This window comes from Coloeus monedula, assembly GCF_965178545.1.
Source record: "Coloeus monedula genome assembly, chromosome: 3".
NCBI lineage: Eukaryota > Metazoa > Chordata > Aves > Passeriformes > Corvidae > Coloeus > Coloeus monedula.
The window spans coordinates 27,875,862-27,891,109 of NC_138783.1; the positions used below are offsets into that span (position 1 = coordinate 27,875,862).

General features: G+C 43.5%; 1 protein-coding gene across 1 annotated transcript; it reads left to right on the plus strand.

Annotated features, from left to right (window-relative positions):
- Window positions 1-3,421: 3,421 nt before the first annotated feature.
- HAO2 (hydroxyacid oxidase 2) lies at window positions 3,422-11,483 on the plus strand (the record flags this gene model as incomplete). Its single annotated transcript, XM_082278997.1, has 7 exons — window positions 3,422-3,552; window positions 4,309-4,460; window positions 5,227-5,510; window positions 5,870-6,085; window positions 7,817-7,975; window positions 9,621-9,690; window positions 11,428-11,483. 7 exons carry the CDS (start codon window positions 3,422-3,424, stop codon window positions 11,481-11,483), a joined length of 1,068 nt encoding a protein of 355 aa, XP_082135123.1.
- Between the last annotated feature and the right edge of the window lie 3,765 nt (window positions 11,484-15,248).

The following is a 15,248-nucleotide window of genomic DNA, read 5'->3' on the forward strand; positions in this document are numbered from 1 at the left end:
TTTCCCCCTCTCCTGATCCAAAATACAGTAGTCACAGACTATTTTTAATTCACGTAAAATTATGATAATCATGAAAGCATAAACTTTATGGTTTGCTGAATTGGCTGCAATGTGCATCCCTAAAAAGCTCTGTTCCCTAAAGTAGGGAAGTACTGAGATCAGCATAATGAGAAATATGACAGAGGACCCTGCAGACAACTTGTAGGCTGAAACAAAGATCAGGCCAGATGTAGCTACATTTATTGCTGTGCTGCGCTCCAGAAAATGCTAAAAATAAGGCACAGGGAGTGAAGGTTTCCAAACATATTAGCAGCACTCTTGTGGTGTGATCGTAGCGATTTTTTAAGGCCATGGTGCCTTGAAGGCCGGCAAGTAGTGGGTTCTTTTTGTTGCTTTTACCAACGTAGATTGATATATATGACCCAAACCTGACATCTAGTGGAGGAAGAATGAGGGCAGGATTTTTCATGCCTTCCCTGGGATGCACTGGGCTGTGTGCACACTGAGAGAGCAGTTTGCTCTTCTCTTCAGAAGTGAACTGAAGGCTCATCTGCTGGGTGGGGAAGCAAACCAAGGAGCTCGTGGTCACTCCAGCTAAGTGTGCACACCTTGTCTAGTTCATGTCACCTGTATCCACAGCTATGCATGCCAGAAGCCAGTTCGACAGTGCTGTCAGCAGATAATGAGCTCTGAAGGCTGAATTTTAAAAAGGTTCAAAAGACAGTAGCAGACATGAGCATGTCTGGTTGAATTTGGGCAGGGTCTTGTGTAACAGAAGGAATAGGTGTTCACTACTGCTGCACAGATGGCATCAGTGACCTATAATTTCTGCTGTCAGATATGTCAGGTCTGCATTCTTGGGCCAGACCAGCCAGTTCAACACTAGGTCTTGAGGCTGCAGCTCTGTTTAGCTTCCAGCTTTTTCCCAGTGCTGTAGATCCCTCACAGCCCTGTCTGGGCTGCTTGAGCTGGGAGGCCAACAATACTTCAGGAATGTTTTAACAACTTTCTGCCTTGTCCTCTGCACCTGCTATTGTAATATCTCAATTCTCAGTTAGCAAAAATTAAAGCTTCAGGCTCTCATACTTGCATGGAAATGTTGAAAGCATGAACCCTAAAGGCTAAAAGAAGCCAAAAGCCAAATAAAACTGTCCAGTGTTTATTTTTCATATCTTGTAAATTTAAATCAATATCATAAAACTGTTGGTACCTCAGTCCTGACAAGAGCACTTATAGGCCATTAAAAATGGCAGAAGACAAAGGGTATTTTAGTTGTTTATGTACTGTAGGAAGCAAAAAACATCTCCCATGTGCTAGTAAAGAGTCCAGGCTTTGTAGCTGGGAGTTGCAACAGCTCATACTGTCTGTGAATCATCATTTTGGTAGGATGGAGCAACAAGTTACCAACAGTTCAGAGATTCATTAAAACCCCCAAATTGCTTGCCTAAATGAATGCACAGCCATCAGCCACTGACAAAGAGCTCAGCTACAGGCTCTGTCCCAAGCAATCACAATGCTGACAAGGTGATGCATGTTTTTAGAAGGGATTTTTAATCTCCTGATAGCAAAACAAAGTTAGTGTTATACAAACAGTACAAAGTTTACCACAGGATTGAGCTTTAATCTCTGGTGGTTGCTTATTGACTGCAGAAGAAACAGAAGCTACTCAGTGAAAAGACCTCCTCGACATCCTGTTTGCAGGAAAACTTGAAGGAGAGGCTCTCACCCCCTGCAGCTTTCCCTGAAACCCACAGTAAGTCTGAACTGAGGTCTGAATTGGAAGACAGGACTGGGCCTGGGTTGTTTAAAATTCATGTTTATTCTGCCATGAGAGGACTTGGTTTATCTTAATGGGTTAATGATGGTTCTGACCTTTCTAAAAGTCAGAAGAGAGAAGTTGTGACAGATGTTTTAAAGAATGTCACAATCTATATGTGAAGACTTGCACTATCAGCAATGTTTGATGTCTTGAAGTCAGAGAGAGCAGGCTTGGAATACTTACACCCCCTGCTACCTAATGCCTGTCAGAGGAGACAGAAAAATACTGAAGAAATCAGTTGCATTTCTTCTTCCTCCTCCAACGAGTTCCTCATCTTGGGCTCTTTACTAGCAGAGAACTGTGAGTCCTGATTTTCAGATGCAGACACGGGTACTTCAGTCAGTGAGACACAGGGTACCTGCAGTTTGACAGGTTGTTTCTGTGTACATAACCTGTGTGTTTATCTGTGCCAGAAGTGTACAGCATGGGACACACAGGACTGATTTTGGTGAAGCTTGCAACCTTGGCTAATCTGCAGTGGGAGGTTAATCCTGAAAACTAGGATACTTACTTCTTCCTGTACATTTTTTAGAAAAGTCAGACTGAGCCACAGCTGTTTTAGAACTTCATGTTTCCACATACCTTGCTAAATTCCTATTTTAATCAGTGCCATGGAAGTAATTGCAACAAACAATTTAGAAAATTGACTTTGTCTGTGTTTTGTACATATTTCTGCACATACGGGGTTGGTTTGCTAAAACATTAATTTGCATAGCTTTTATTTCTTGCTACTTCAAAAGTATGTAAGTGCAGGCACTTTCTGGGCAGCATTTATGTTGGTTTGATTAGGCATCTGGGTCACACAACTTCACTTCCATTCCCTGAAAAGCTGAGGGTAGTTCTCAGAAACATGTTTCATGTTGTGGAATTTGGTTTTTGCCAGTGTTTTCTCATGGTTTGTCCAAATTCTGTATGTTCCTTTTATAGTAAATATCAGTGCTCCAGCATGTAATGCAAATGCCCCGAAGATATTTGTTACAGAAGAGAAAGGAAGATCTGTAGAAAATGCTTTGTTTTTTCCACAGCACTGGCCTTGACAGTGATTGGCACTCAAAGTCTGGACATAGTTTTACAGTGTGTTCATGCTGGAGCAGGTTAGATGTAGACTCTGTTTCCAGATTTCATGATCTTGAATTCCATCACTGTGCTCCGTAACTAATTGTTCAGTCATGGAGCTGTCCTTAGGGGTAGTTTAACAAATGATGTTCTGGGACAACCTTTGAGCAGAATTAGTGGAACAAATAATGCAGCTTGTTTTAAGATGGAACTTATGACAGAATTACACAACTGAAATAGCAGAGGACCTAAAATGTCCTCTTCAGGCTGCTGTTTAGAACAGAATGAAGAGAGGCACAGCGATGCAAGCTTCCTCCTGCCTCTCATGGCTGCATCTGCAAGTTTTCTTTGTAGTAGGGTAGAGGATTCATAGACTGATGTGCAAGATAGACCGAGATAACCTCTCAGCAGCTCTTCTAAGACAGATGGCTCTAGGTTTTTTATTCAGTGACATAAGAGCCCCTGAAAGAGGGAATGACAGTTTAGGGATCTAATTTCTGCTCCATGTTATTCTTTTCTTCAAGGTCCCCTGCACCTCTCTCAGCAATGGCTATGGTGTGTCTTTCAGACTTCGAAGCTTATGCTAAGAAGTATTTACCCAAGATTGCTTGGGATTATTTTGCAGCTGGAGCAGACGACTGTACCACACGAGATGAAAACATCCTGGCATATAAAAGGTAATGTGAGGAGGAAATGAAGGGGGTTGTACTGGGACCTTTTAAACTGTTTTTGTGCAAGTGTTTGGACTTCACAAGCAAAGACACCTAACACCTTGTCCTTTCCAGGTGGGTCCTTTCCAGGGGGCCCCCAAGCTAAATGCAAAACCTGAGTGACATACATTGTATGCTCTGATGCCAGACTGAGTATGACACGGGTTGTATGAGGCTTTAGGGATGCTGAGGGTACAGGCAAGTGCTAGGGTAGGGTAGGGTACAGTGTGCTATGGTATGTGTGGCATGACAGGAAGGAGCACGAGTAGCTATAATAGAATAAAATGCAGCACTGAGCTCCTTGTGAACAGCAGGAAGCCTATGTGCAAGTAGGGTGGGATTTGGGGAACATGCTGCAGAGCCTGAGGGCAGACACACTGTACAGTGAGGCCTGGTGAAGTGGAAGGCTCAGCCTGGCTGCAAGTAGAAGGAACCTGGGGATGGACAGTGGGAGAACAAGATTCAGTGAGCCAAGGCAGGAGATGCAGAAATTAAGTACTGTGGCCAGTAAAGCAGGATTAATGAAAAGTAGAAGTGACTGAACTGCTGGCTGAATTGACCTCTAAAAGCAAACAGAAAGGACAAAGAGTCTTTGTTATGTGCTGTTCTCTTCATTGGCTCACATACCTGCTTTGCAATTGGTGAATGAAGACCTGCCTTCCATGAAACTTCAGAAAACTCACTGAACATCTACTATCCTGAAGGGGTTTTTTTGCCTTACAGGATTTGTTTCCGGCCACGTATGCTGCGGGATGTATCCGTGACGGACATTAGGACTAAAATCCTGGGAACAGAAATCAGCTTTCCTGTAGGAATCGCCCCTACAGGCTTCCACCAGCTAGCATGGCCTGATGGAGAGAAAAGCACAGCCAGAGGTACTCTTCTGCTCTGGTGCCATGTAGCAAAAAGGGAGCTGCAGAAAAGCCTCAAGAAGCTGTTAGGATGACTTGAAGTGTGACTGAGAAAAATTTTCAGGCTTGAAGGGGCAAACTCTGTTCCCACTTTCTGACACCCTGCATGGGAATCAGTATAGATGTGCTTCTTCTCCAGCTACCACCATACAAATTCAGCCCCATGGAGTCTGCTGCAAACTTAAAACAAGGGCAGTGGACACATTTTTGGCTCACACCAAAAACCACATAAGGTTTTCAGTCCTGGGGGCTCTATATGTGTTGTGAAAGTGGTAAATGGGACTCAGACTGTGAATTCCTTGTTACTGGCTAAGAAATGTCTCCCTTGGAGAAAAAGATACCCCTTTTCACAAATTCTGTGGTGGGTTTGGGGAGCTGACCCCTAGAAATGTTTTTCATCTGTGTACACTGAGTAGATTTAACAGTGCATTCCTGTGAGGACTCAGTCATAAAGATAAATTCATGCTTTTTAAAAAAATGTAGTTGCAAAATGAAAGCACAGCTTGGTTAATTACCTCTCCCTTTTCTGCTTTCTTAACCATGGACCAAAAAGGGTGCATGGTAAACACAGTCACTGTTAATTCCGGGGGCACAGCTACCCTGTGCTTTGTAGGATCACATGAAACAGGAGTTCGGGTGGTCTCTGCAAACAGTGCATGGTTTTGTACCTGATGTCTGGCAAGAATGTTCAAATCCCTTTGTTTCTGATTCCTTCCCAACCCCTCCCAAGCGGCCAGAGCAATGAACACCTGCTACATTGCCAGCACCTACTCCACCTGCACGCTGGAGGAGATCTCCGCAGCCGCGCCTGGTGGCCTCCGCTGGTTCCAGCTCTACATCCACCGCAACAGGGCAGCGTCCCAGCAGCTGGTCCAGAGGGCGGAGGCCTCGGGCTTCCAGGGCCTCGTCCTCACCGTGGATCTGCCCTACACAGGCAAGAGACGCGACGATGTCCGCAATGGTTTCTGTCTTCCTCCCCACATGAAAGTGAAGAACTTGGAACGAGCCTTTGAGGTTTGTAAAATGAGCCTGTCCTTTCATTCACTGCGCTGGCACGTACCACATGAGACAAAAACCACTGGGTAACTGCTGCCTTGGCATTTGCTGTACTGGGGCGTATCTTCTCCCCTGCTGGTTCTGCAGCATCCTGGCTTGACCTCCTGCCAGACTGGATTCTGTCTTCAAAATCCCCATCCAGCTGCCTTAGAGACACTGATCTCCACCCCCATTGTAATTATTCTCCTCCAGAGACGTGACATTTCTGGAGCTGATGAACATGTCTGTTGGCAAGTTTGATTAGTCTGTTCTAGGGCAAGGAAAGACACCAAGGGACCTGTGTATTGTTGCAGCCTGTTGTTTCCTTTTGGGTGTAGGGAGATGACTGGTCTGAGTACGGACTGCCACCCAACAGCTTGGACCCTTCGGTCACCTGGAATGATATCTACTGGCTGCGGAGCCTGACCCACCTGCCCATCATCATCAAAGGCATCTTGACAAGAGAAGATGCAGAGCTGGCAGTGAGACATGGAGTTCAGGGAATTATTGTGTCCAATCATGGAGGAAGGCAACTGGATGAAGGACCTGCCACTGTAAGTGAGAGAGCACGTCCCACCTTTTCCCTGTTTACGGTCCGCACGTTTGCATTAACCTGGGTATCTCTGTGCCCGGGTTTGTGTGTACACTTCTGGTGGACTTGAGTTTGTCCAGTGGCCATGGATGTGTGCAGATGTACTTTAGCTTTAAACTGGTGAGGTCCATGCCCTGACAAGGACTACCTATTGAAGTATTTCCTCAGTTTCTTGGGAGGGTTCTGTAAGTATCACAGGACCCATGTAAGTGCAGATAAACTACTGGCCCAAGTCAGGAAGAATTTCTGCCTGTGTCTCCATTAGCTGGTGCAGTGCACACAAACTCCTTGCGCACTGCAGCAAAAAGAAAACAAAGCTCTGGAACCAAAAATGTACAAATGAGAGCATAATGTATTCTCATTGTTCACATCTGTCAAAACATGCAAAACAATGCGGCTAGATTTAGTGAGAGGTCTGCTTGCGTATTTACAGGCTCAAGTGTAAGTGGAAATTTATTGACTTGCATGAGCCAGAAAAAGGATAACTTATCTGGAGAAAAATTCCCCTGCTTTTTAATTTGTACAAAGAAATCATGCATTGTTTGGACGTGTGTGTATTTCACTGGCGTAATTTGGCTTCTGACAGTTTTTCCAATTGCTCTTATTTTACAGTTCTGCATTGCACGGTATCTTATGAACTTTCTTTTCTCGGTTTTCTTTTGTAAAATAAAAATAGGTACCAGGGAATTCTCTTCTATTCTACGTCTAGGCTGACAGTAATGATTAAAAAAAATTAATAAAACAAATGCTAAAGGCATAATAACAGAAATGGCATCCACATTAGCTGCTCTTCTACCTTAAAAGTCGCTTTACATACACAGGCAAGGAATAGATACCTAGTTGGGCTCTGCTATTCTTCTGGTGCCAAGCCTGGCTCTTGCTGAGCTAGTCCTAGAAAATTTCAGCCTGAAGGTTTTCAGCTTGACATTCAGAAAAAAAAAAAAAAAAAAGAAGATTAAAAGAAGGCAAAAGGGTATAAAACACTGCAGAAAAGAGCCTTTTGGCTTTGCTCTGAAGGAGAGTTAATTATGTTTAGTGCAATGTCCTGCCCCTGGTTGTACTGCCTTTGGGGCCAGCACCTCTGTGTGGTGCTGCCCTGCAATAACATCCGAGGCTCTAATCCATGCTGGACTCTACAGAAAAGACCTTGGGGAATCAGGAGACCTAACCTGGAAGAAATGATTGACTGTACTACACAGCAAATGAAACTCTTCACAGATGCTTTATGGGGAGGCACTCAACAAGTGGTCACCAGGATTAAGCTGAAATGTAAGGTTAGGTAGTTTGAGCAGTAGAAGTTTGACATCAGCCTTTTTTGCAAACAGCTGTATCATTCATCATTGTCTCAAATGAAAGTAAAATATTGATGACAGTTATCCCATTGAAATTTATATTCTAAATCTTTTGTAAATCTAGTGAAAAAGTTACTTTTTCACTTATCAAAAGTGATAGCAAAGAATATCAGCATAAGCAGAGCACTGGAAAATGGCATTAAGTATCTGGGAAACAGAACAGCAAGCTGCACATTATTCTGCAAGCTCCTGGTGCTCACTATTTGTGATGCATCATCACGTTTCATTTGGAGACGGTATCCTACTAAAGCATTGCATCCCTGCCTGTCTCTTTGGAATATATCCTCCTTCTCTTGGAATCAAAAGCTGCCCTCAAGGTGAGACTGGCTGCTTCTTTGCAGATTGATGCTCTGGTTGAGGTTGTGGAGGCAGTACGAGGCAGAGTCGAAGTTTATGTGGATGGTGGAATACGAAAAGGAAGCGACGTATTAAAAGCACTGGCACTGGGAGCAAAATGTGTCTTTATTGGAAGACCAGCTTTATGGGGCCTGGCTTACAAGGTGAGTAAGGAGCTCTGAGTTCATATGCCTGCTTCTCACACTCTCCAGCACTCCTGCAACTGAAGTCACAGGGTTTTCACCAGTGCAGAATATATTTTTTAATTTTGTTTTGCTGAGTTTTAAGTGGAATCATCCCAAATTGAATGAAACCCTGACATTTCCTGTGATTTAAAAATATCACTGAATTTCACAATTTCCTGGGGTTTTGAACAAGGAGATTTTGAAGGTGATAACATTGTTTTGTGGACCTGATTTCTTGGTGTTGCAGTTTGGCACTAAAATACTGTAGGACTCAGAAAATTGGAGCTGGGCTTATTTGCCAGAGTCTGACAATTTTATTTGCTTTCAGCAAATACTTGGGAACAGTACATGGTTTTGATACACCAGTTTCATAGCAGTGCTATGAATTCTTCAGAAATACACATAGAACTCCATCCCACTGATGGCTGAAATATTTTGGATGAGGCTGAGCAAAACTGTGTCCTGGAGATGCCTGAGTTTTCAACTGCTATTTCAGTTCCAGCTTTGCTGCTTAGCTCCTGGCATATTTCTATGATCCAGAGTCATGAATTAGGTGTCTGATCCAGAAGGTAAACATAATATAATTAAAATTAAAATATTATTGTACTGGTTGGGTTTTTTGCTATTTTTTTTTCCTTTTTACACTCTGGATGGAACCTTTCAGAATTTTCTCTAAAAGAAAAGATACTTATTTTTATGGTCTAGAAACATTTTCTTTCTTTTAAATGGCACTCTTGTCCAGTGGTGTGATTGCTGTGGATTCTAGTAGCTAGGCTTTGTGGAAGAAATTGCCTGTATCTTCTGAAAAAACCTGTAAGAGTTGGCAGTACTGTTTGTTTTGCCAGTAAACATCAAAAAAGGGCCTAAAAGATGTTCCTGTGAGTTGCCTGCACTTTTTCCACACTGCAAACAGAAAGGAGATGCGATTTGGGGGGTTCAGTTGTGCTTTGGTATTGTATTCCATGGAATCTTCCTAAAGATGTATCTCAGTGGCATTACCATAGCATACAATAGAGGAAGGGCACAAACACGTGCTAACATTGTCTGCACCCAAAGCATTCATTATTGCAAGACATAAAAAGAAAATTTAAGAGAAAAAACATTTTTAATTCCTCCAGTATTTTATAGGGAGATCAAAGTCTTATATACATTTTGTTGGCTTTTGAGCTTCTTGGTGTCATACAGAAAAAAACATATAGTCTATTGTTTTTAAAGATTCAGTCCAGTATTTGAGTAAACTACAGTTTCTGAAGTGGTACCATATATAAAACTCTCATTACTTCATAAAAAACTGTCAGCATGGTAAGGCTTGACATTTTAAATAGCAAGCCCACTGGTGGGGGAAAACAGAAAGCTTAAAAAAAGAGCCAGCTACAAAATGTCAGAAGTGAAAAACAGCTTTGTTTTCTTTCCCTGTTCAGATGTATCCCAAAAGAAAAAGCATCTAAATTAATCTGTGATGAACTGAGCACATCCATCATATCCTTTTAATCATTCATCTGCATGAGAGACTGGAATTGGCATGGACTTGAGGGACTATCCCAGCTCTCAGGGTGCAGGCATCCTGCAGCACTGCTCCGTGCCAGTGCTCCTTTTACCCTGACTGCTTTCTCTGTTGGGGCAGGGTGAAGAAGGTCTTCAAGATGTCTTGAGAATTCTGCAGGATGAGTTTCGCTTGTCTATGGCCTTGGCTGGTAAGTATTTTTTTGTAATGGGTGTTACAGAGGTTTCTGCATGCAAGCCCTATAAAATCAGGAGTGTGATGGATGGATCACAAAAAGGGAATCCGCAGGAGCTGTGCGGGTTCTTGTTGCTATACTTGAGGAGATTCTCTGCTTCTTGTGAAACCACTTGGCATTCCAGGTGCCACAGCCATCAAGTTTGCATGGAGGGAGTGGGTTAGAGCAGCTTTGTGACCCAAGTAAAGAGATGCAAAACTCCTAAGTATAGCCAAGCAAAACTTGGAATTTCTGTTCTCCTGGGAATGGCAGCATATGTTTTTCAGGACTTACTTAGTGTTTATCAAGGTAAAATGCAACTGATTTTTTTTCTGCATGAAAAAGTCATTAAAAATGGATGCAGAGTTTTTCTCTGTGTGTTGGAGAATACAGTCTGTTGGTAATTACACATGCTTTAAAAGCCTTTGAGTCTCCTCCAAGCTTTTACTCTCACTCTGCATTTCTCACTCCTGCTCCCAGCTGTACCTGCCCTGTTTGACCCCTCACCAAACAGCAAATTTGCAGAGCCTGGTGCAAACTCCAGTTTTACTCATGAACAAGTGGGTGGTGGGCACTGGAACAGGCTCCCCAGGGAAGTGGTCACAGCACCAAGCCTGGCATGGTTCAAGAAGCATTTGGACAAGGCTCTCAGGCACATGGTGTGACTCTTGGTGTGTCCTGTGCAGGACCAGGAACTGGACTTGATGATCCTTGTGGGTTCCTTCTAATGCAGGATATTCTGTGATAGTAAGTATGACATGCAGATCCAGTGTAGAAGTATTCAGACATCAGCATGCTCTAGCAGCCATGAACTCAAGTGGATAGCAATGTTGACTGGGAGATTGGAGCCGAAATCCCGCAGGGCGTACTCTGGTTTTATGCAAGCAGTAAAGATTCCTGGTTTTTTCTCCAGCAGACTTTTACAGTTCTTTACATGCAAAGGGGCACAGGATTCAGCAAGAGTAGCAGGTTGAGATCCTTTTCCTGGAGCTGTGAAATTCATTGAATCATTTAATCTTTTGGGTTGGAAAAGACCTTTAAGATCATCAAATCCAACTGTTAACCCCGCACTGCCAATTCCACCATGAAACCATGTCCCTAAGTGCCACATCTACCTGCCTTTTAAATACATCCAGACCTAGTGACTCAACCACTTCACTGGCAGCCTGGGCAAGTGCTTGATAACAATTTCCAATCTAAACCTCTCCTGAACACAGGATTTGAGGTGCAGCCTCACCAGGGCCCAGCACAGGGGGCCCAGCCCAGGTCCTGCTGGCCACACCATTACTGATAGAGGCCAGGATGCCTGTATCACACCTGGGCACACGGCTGGCTCATGTTCAGCCAGCTGTCAACAGCACCCCTATCCCACCCCTATTTGACCAAATGACATGGGAATGCCTATCTCCACCTCTGGCCACTTGGCACACAGCAAACCCTGTATCTTTCCTGTCTACATTTTTCTGCTGACTTGACTGGACCAGATTTCACCCTGCTCAGTTTAATATAAAAATAATTTTTTTCGTGTTTCTAACTCTTCTTGTGGGGGGAGTCCGGTGCCAAACCTCGAGGCTGAAGATGCCATTGAGGAGTAGAGATATCAAAGTACCAACCTATCCCAACCTGGCTCATACCAGACTGTGTTCAGAGCAGGGGGGCTTCTGAGCTTCATCCATACACCTTTCTTTCTCACCAATGTTTCATTTATTGCAGGCTGTGCCAGTGTCTCAGAGATTGGCCAACACCTGGTTCAGTTCTCAAAGCTGTGATCAGCCTCCTGCCGCACCCACCAAATAGAGGCAGCTCAAGCTGAGGCCCCAGCCAGACTGAAGATGAAAAAGGAGGTGCAATAAGTACCTTATAAGGCCTTCCAGAAGCTTCTGAAGAGATTAGGAAAGGCTCTGTGTTCGCACAGGCTGCACTCTGCCTTTATTGAGAGCAATGAATTCCTTAAGAGTTTGGGTAATTATTACTTGCTTAAATACATTACCTATGTTGGGTCTTCCTCCAAAGTTCTGCTACACTGGACAGCCAGACATGGAAAACTACATGCCCTGCTTTTTCCACTTGTCTTGCCAACGCTCACTGTAACTCAATCCACACACCTCTCCTGCTCTGGGACAGTAAATGTTCAGGCTGCTATCTTTATGGAAAGACCACAGATTTGGTGTTTCCTGGATCTATTCATAACAGACATAGAAACAAGATGCATAAGCTACCAGGGACCCCAGCTACCCTTTGAAGGTGGGGACAGTTCTTGCCCACTGCTTCTAAATGCAGAGCAATGAAAGAGTGGAGCAGAGTACAACTTCTGGGGCAAAGAGCCAGCTCTCAGTGTGCAGAGCCCCTGCCTCACCCTGCTTTGGAGCTGGAAGATACTCTGGTACCCATTTCCCTGGAATGTGCAGGGGGACCCATGCTACCAAAAAGTGACCTTTTGCATAAACCCTACTTTAAATTGGCCCAAAGGAGGCAGAAGGAAGAAGCTAACCCTGTTAGCTCATTCTGTTTAGACTTTAATTTCTCTCAGAGATAACAGTGTCTGCAGTGATCTTCCAGAGGCCTTCACACAGAGGCCTTCCTCTCTGTTCCAGTAACAATAAACCTTGTCAGCAGACTGACAGCCTGGCAGATAAGACTTGGGAATTACAGCACATCACACACGTTGATGGATTCCAAGGATGTACAAGAAGAGAATGAGACAACTGGGAGTGCTCAGTCCCGAGAAGGCTAAAGGCAGGGGGAGGGGGGATCACATTGCTGTCTTTTACCACTCATTTGGATCCAGATCAGCTTCTTGGATGTGTACAGTAAAAGGGTGAAAGGCAATGGGGACAAGATGCAATGAGGAAAATTCCAAGTAGAAATCAGTGGGGGGAAAAATCACCATGAGGGCAGTCAGATACTGCAACATAGGGTTTGTGAAACTTCCATCATTAGTGATATTCAGAGCTTGACTGGTCAAGGTCCAGAGCAACCTCTCTGACACTGCTGTGAGAAGAGGTTGGCACAGAGATCTCCAGAGGCTCCCTTTAATCTGAATTGTTGGGGGATATCACAGAATCATAAAATAAGAGCTGCACATGAGATGTGTACTCTGCCATACCACTGTGCTGCCATGATCAACTACATGGAGCTGCAGAGGCAGCACGTGTATCTCTGTGAAAGGCTGCAAGAAAGCATTTTCTGAGAGAAAAGCAAAGATATTTGGTGAGTGAACTTAAACTAAGACATCACAGGGTTCAATCAGGCTGAGTCTATTTAACAAGCCCAGTTTTTCCAAGACATTGAGAGTTTTCTATGATCTGTATTAGGCCTGTGCCAATGCTTACCAAAGTTTTATGCCCCCTTGTCTGCACCCTGTTCTGCTTTTTGTACTTGACTGTTGTGAATATCTCTGATACACATTCAAGCAAGGTTAAACCTTATAAAAAACTGTCCCTGAAGATTGTAAACATGTGGGTTAAGGAGCAATCAAACTCTGCTGCTTCCTTGCATCCCTGGAGGACGGGACAGAGAATCAGTCTACTTACAAGGGTAGTTTATCTACAAAATGGATCCAAATATAAACATTTTTCTTTGGCATATGATGCAAATTTCTCCAGCCTTTAAATATATGATTCACACATCAAGTTCAGATGAGGAAATAGTAAAGGGAAAAGGAGATAAAGGTTTGTTTCTACTTAATTGTCCAACTTATGTGCTCTCTAATATTGCAAAGACTACTACCAGAAGGTTTTTTTGATCTTGGAGATAATGTCTGAAATGTTTACAATCACCTTTCTACTGGAATAATTTTGGTAGTACTGAAATAGGAGATATTTTCTTTGTCAGATTTGAAGACACAGAAACACTGAAGCCCCTTAAGGTGGTTTTCTTCATACCTTGATTAAAGTGTCTTACAACTGTTCCCCACTATAAGAAGTTCAGAGTCTGGTGCAGGACAGTCGTCCAAAGGTTAATTATTTAAATCTTGTTCCCTCTTGTCAATGTATAATTAGAAGAGAGGAAAATGTTTCCAGGAGGGAACAGTGTCCCCCACCCTGAAGGGCAGAAGTTTTCCTTGAGTAAATCTACAGCTTAAAATACAGCCTCTCTCCCAGAGCTGCCACCATCTAGGCATTTTGAGCTTACAGGCATACAGTGGTAAGAAACACATTAATTTTCCACATCAGAAGAAACATGATTTTTTTGTGTGTGTGTGTGTGTGTGTGTCTTTTTGGTCACAATTACTCTATATTTTGAAATCAAAAGGTCCAGTTAAGTAATGAGCATGCTTTTGCTTTTCCCTGCTTCAGTTCTCATCAGTCTGGGCAACAGGGCACACTTTAGAAACCCCTTTCCTGAATTAAAATTCTTTCTGGACAAAAAGATGTCTTCTCCCATTCTTAATCCTGGATAGCCTGATTGATTGCAAAATTGTTTTACCTGATTCCATAATAAACAGCATTGATAACATTGTAAAAGTACATGTTATCCTATCGAAAACTTCCATTCCTTGCAATGTTATTGCATATAATCATTCCAGTACCATGATACAGTTTTTTCCTGATGCTGCTGGGAATTTTCCCTTCACTGTTTCTCTTTCTGTTTTCTCCACAACACTCCCTCCCAGTCCCTTTTTCTCCTTGTGACAAGGCTAAGAAAACACATTCTCTAACACTTGCCAGTCATTGCCCCAAAATTTCTGTCACAGTAAGCACCAGTAAAGTCAGAGGAGCAGCACTGTTCCTGGGCCAGCAAATCAGGGACACAGCTGGGATGGGACATGGCATTGCACATACACTAAGCTATCCACTTAATCCATGTATAGCATTTCTCCAACACACCCCAAAATGTACAAGCTCTGATTTTCTAAAATTATGCTCTTAGTCATGCAGTCCATTCTACAGCAAAATATCAGATTGTGGCAGCTTTGTTTTATAATCAAGTCAAAGAGAAGGAAGACAAGAACATAGTTAAAAAATGTCTATGCCTCAACACCGAATGCAGCGTTGGTAAACTTTTTAGATACTGCTCAGTTATGTTTTAGTCTGCAAGTCCCCTGCCTGTGCAATAACTCTGAAGTTCATCAAGTTGTTCCTGGTGGTCTGGGGTCTGGTGGACTTTGGCCTTGTTGCTCACTGGCACCAGTCTGGGGTGTACAGCCCATTCCAGCATCTGCCTCCATGTCCTTTGGGGAGCACCAGAGCCAGTCTTGTCTGCACAGGAGGAGCTGTCGTGCCACCCAGCAACCCCACCAGCAATGTCAACAAGAAACAAGGGGTGAAAATGTTGTCTGTAGGTGAGACTGCAGGAAGCACCAGTAGGTCTGAGCTGGAATTGAGCAAATTGCTGCTGTCTGACCACTGACATTCACAAACAGCAGTTCAGATGAAGGCTGCTATGTAGTGATGTATCAAATTCCCTCAAACTAAACCAAGCATTTGTCCCAGTAGTACCTAAGAGGACAAAAGCACAGCAGCAGTAAATCTCCCTACAGTCCCCTAAGCAGCACTCATATTCTCATAGAAGCACTACCCCTGCTAAACTTG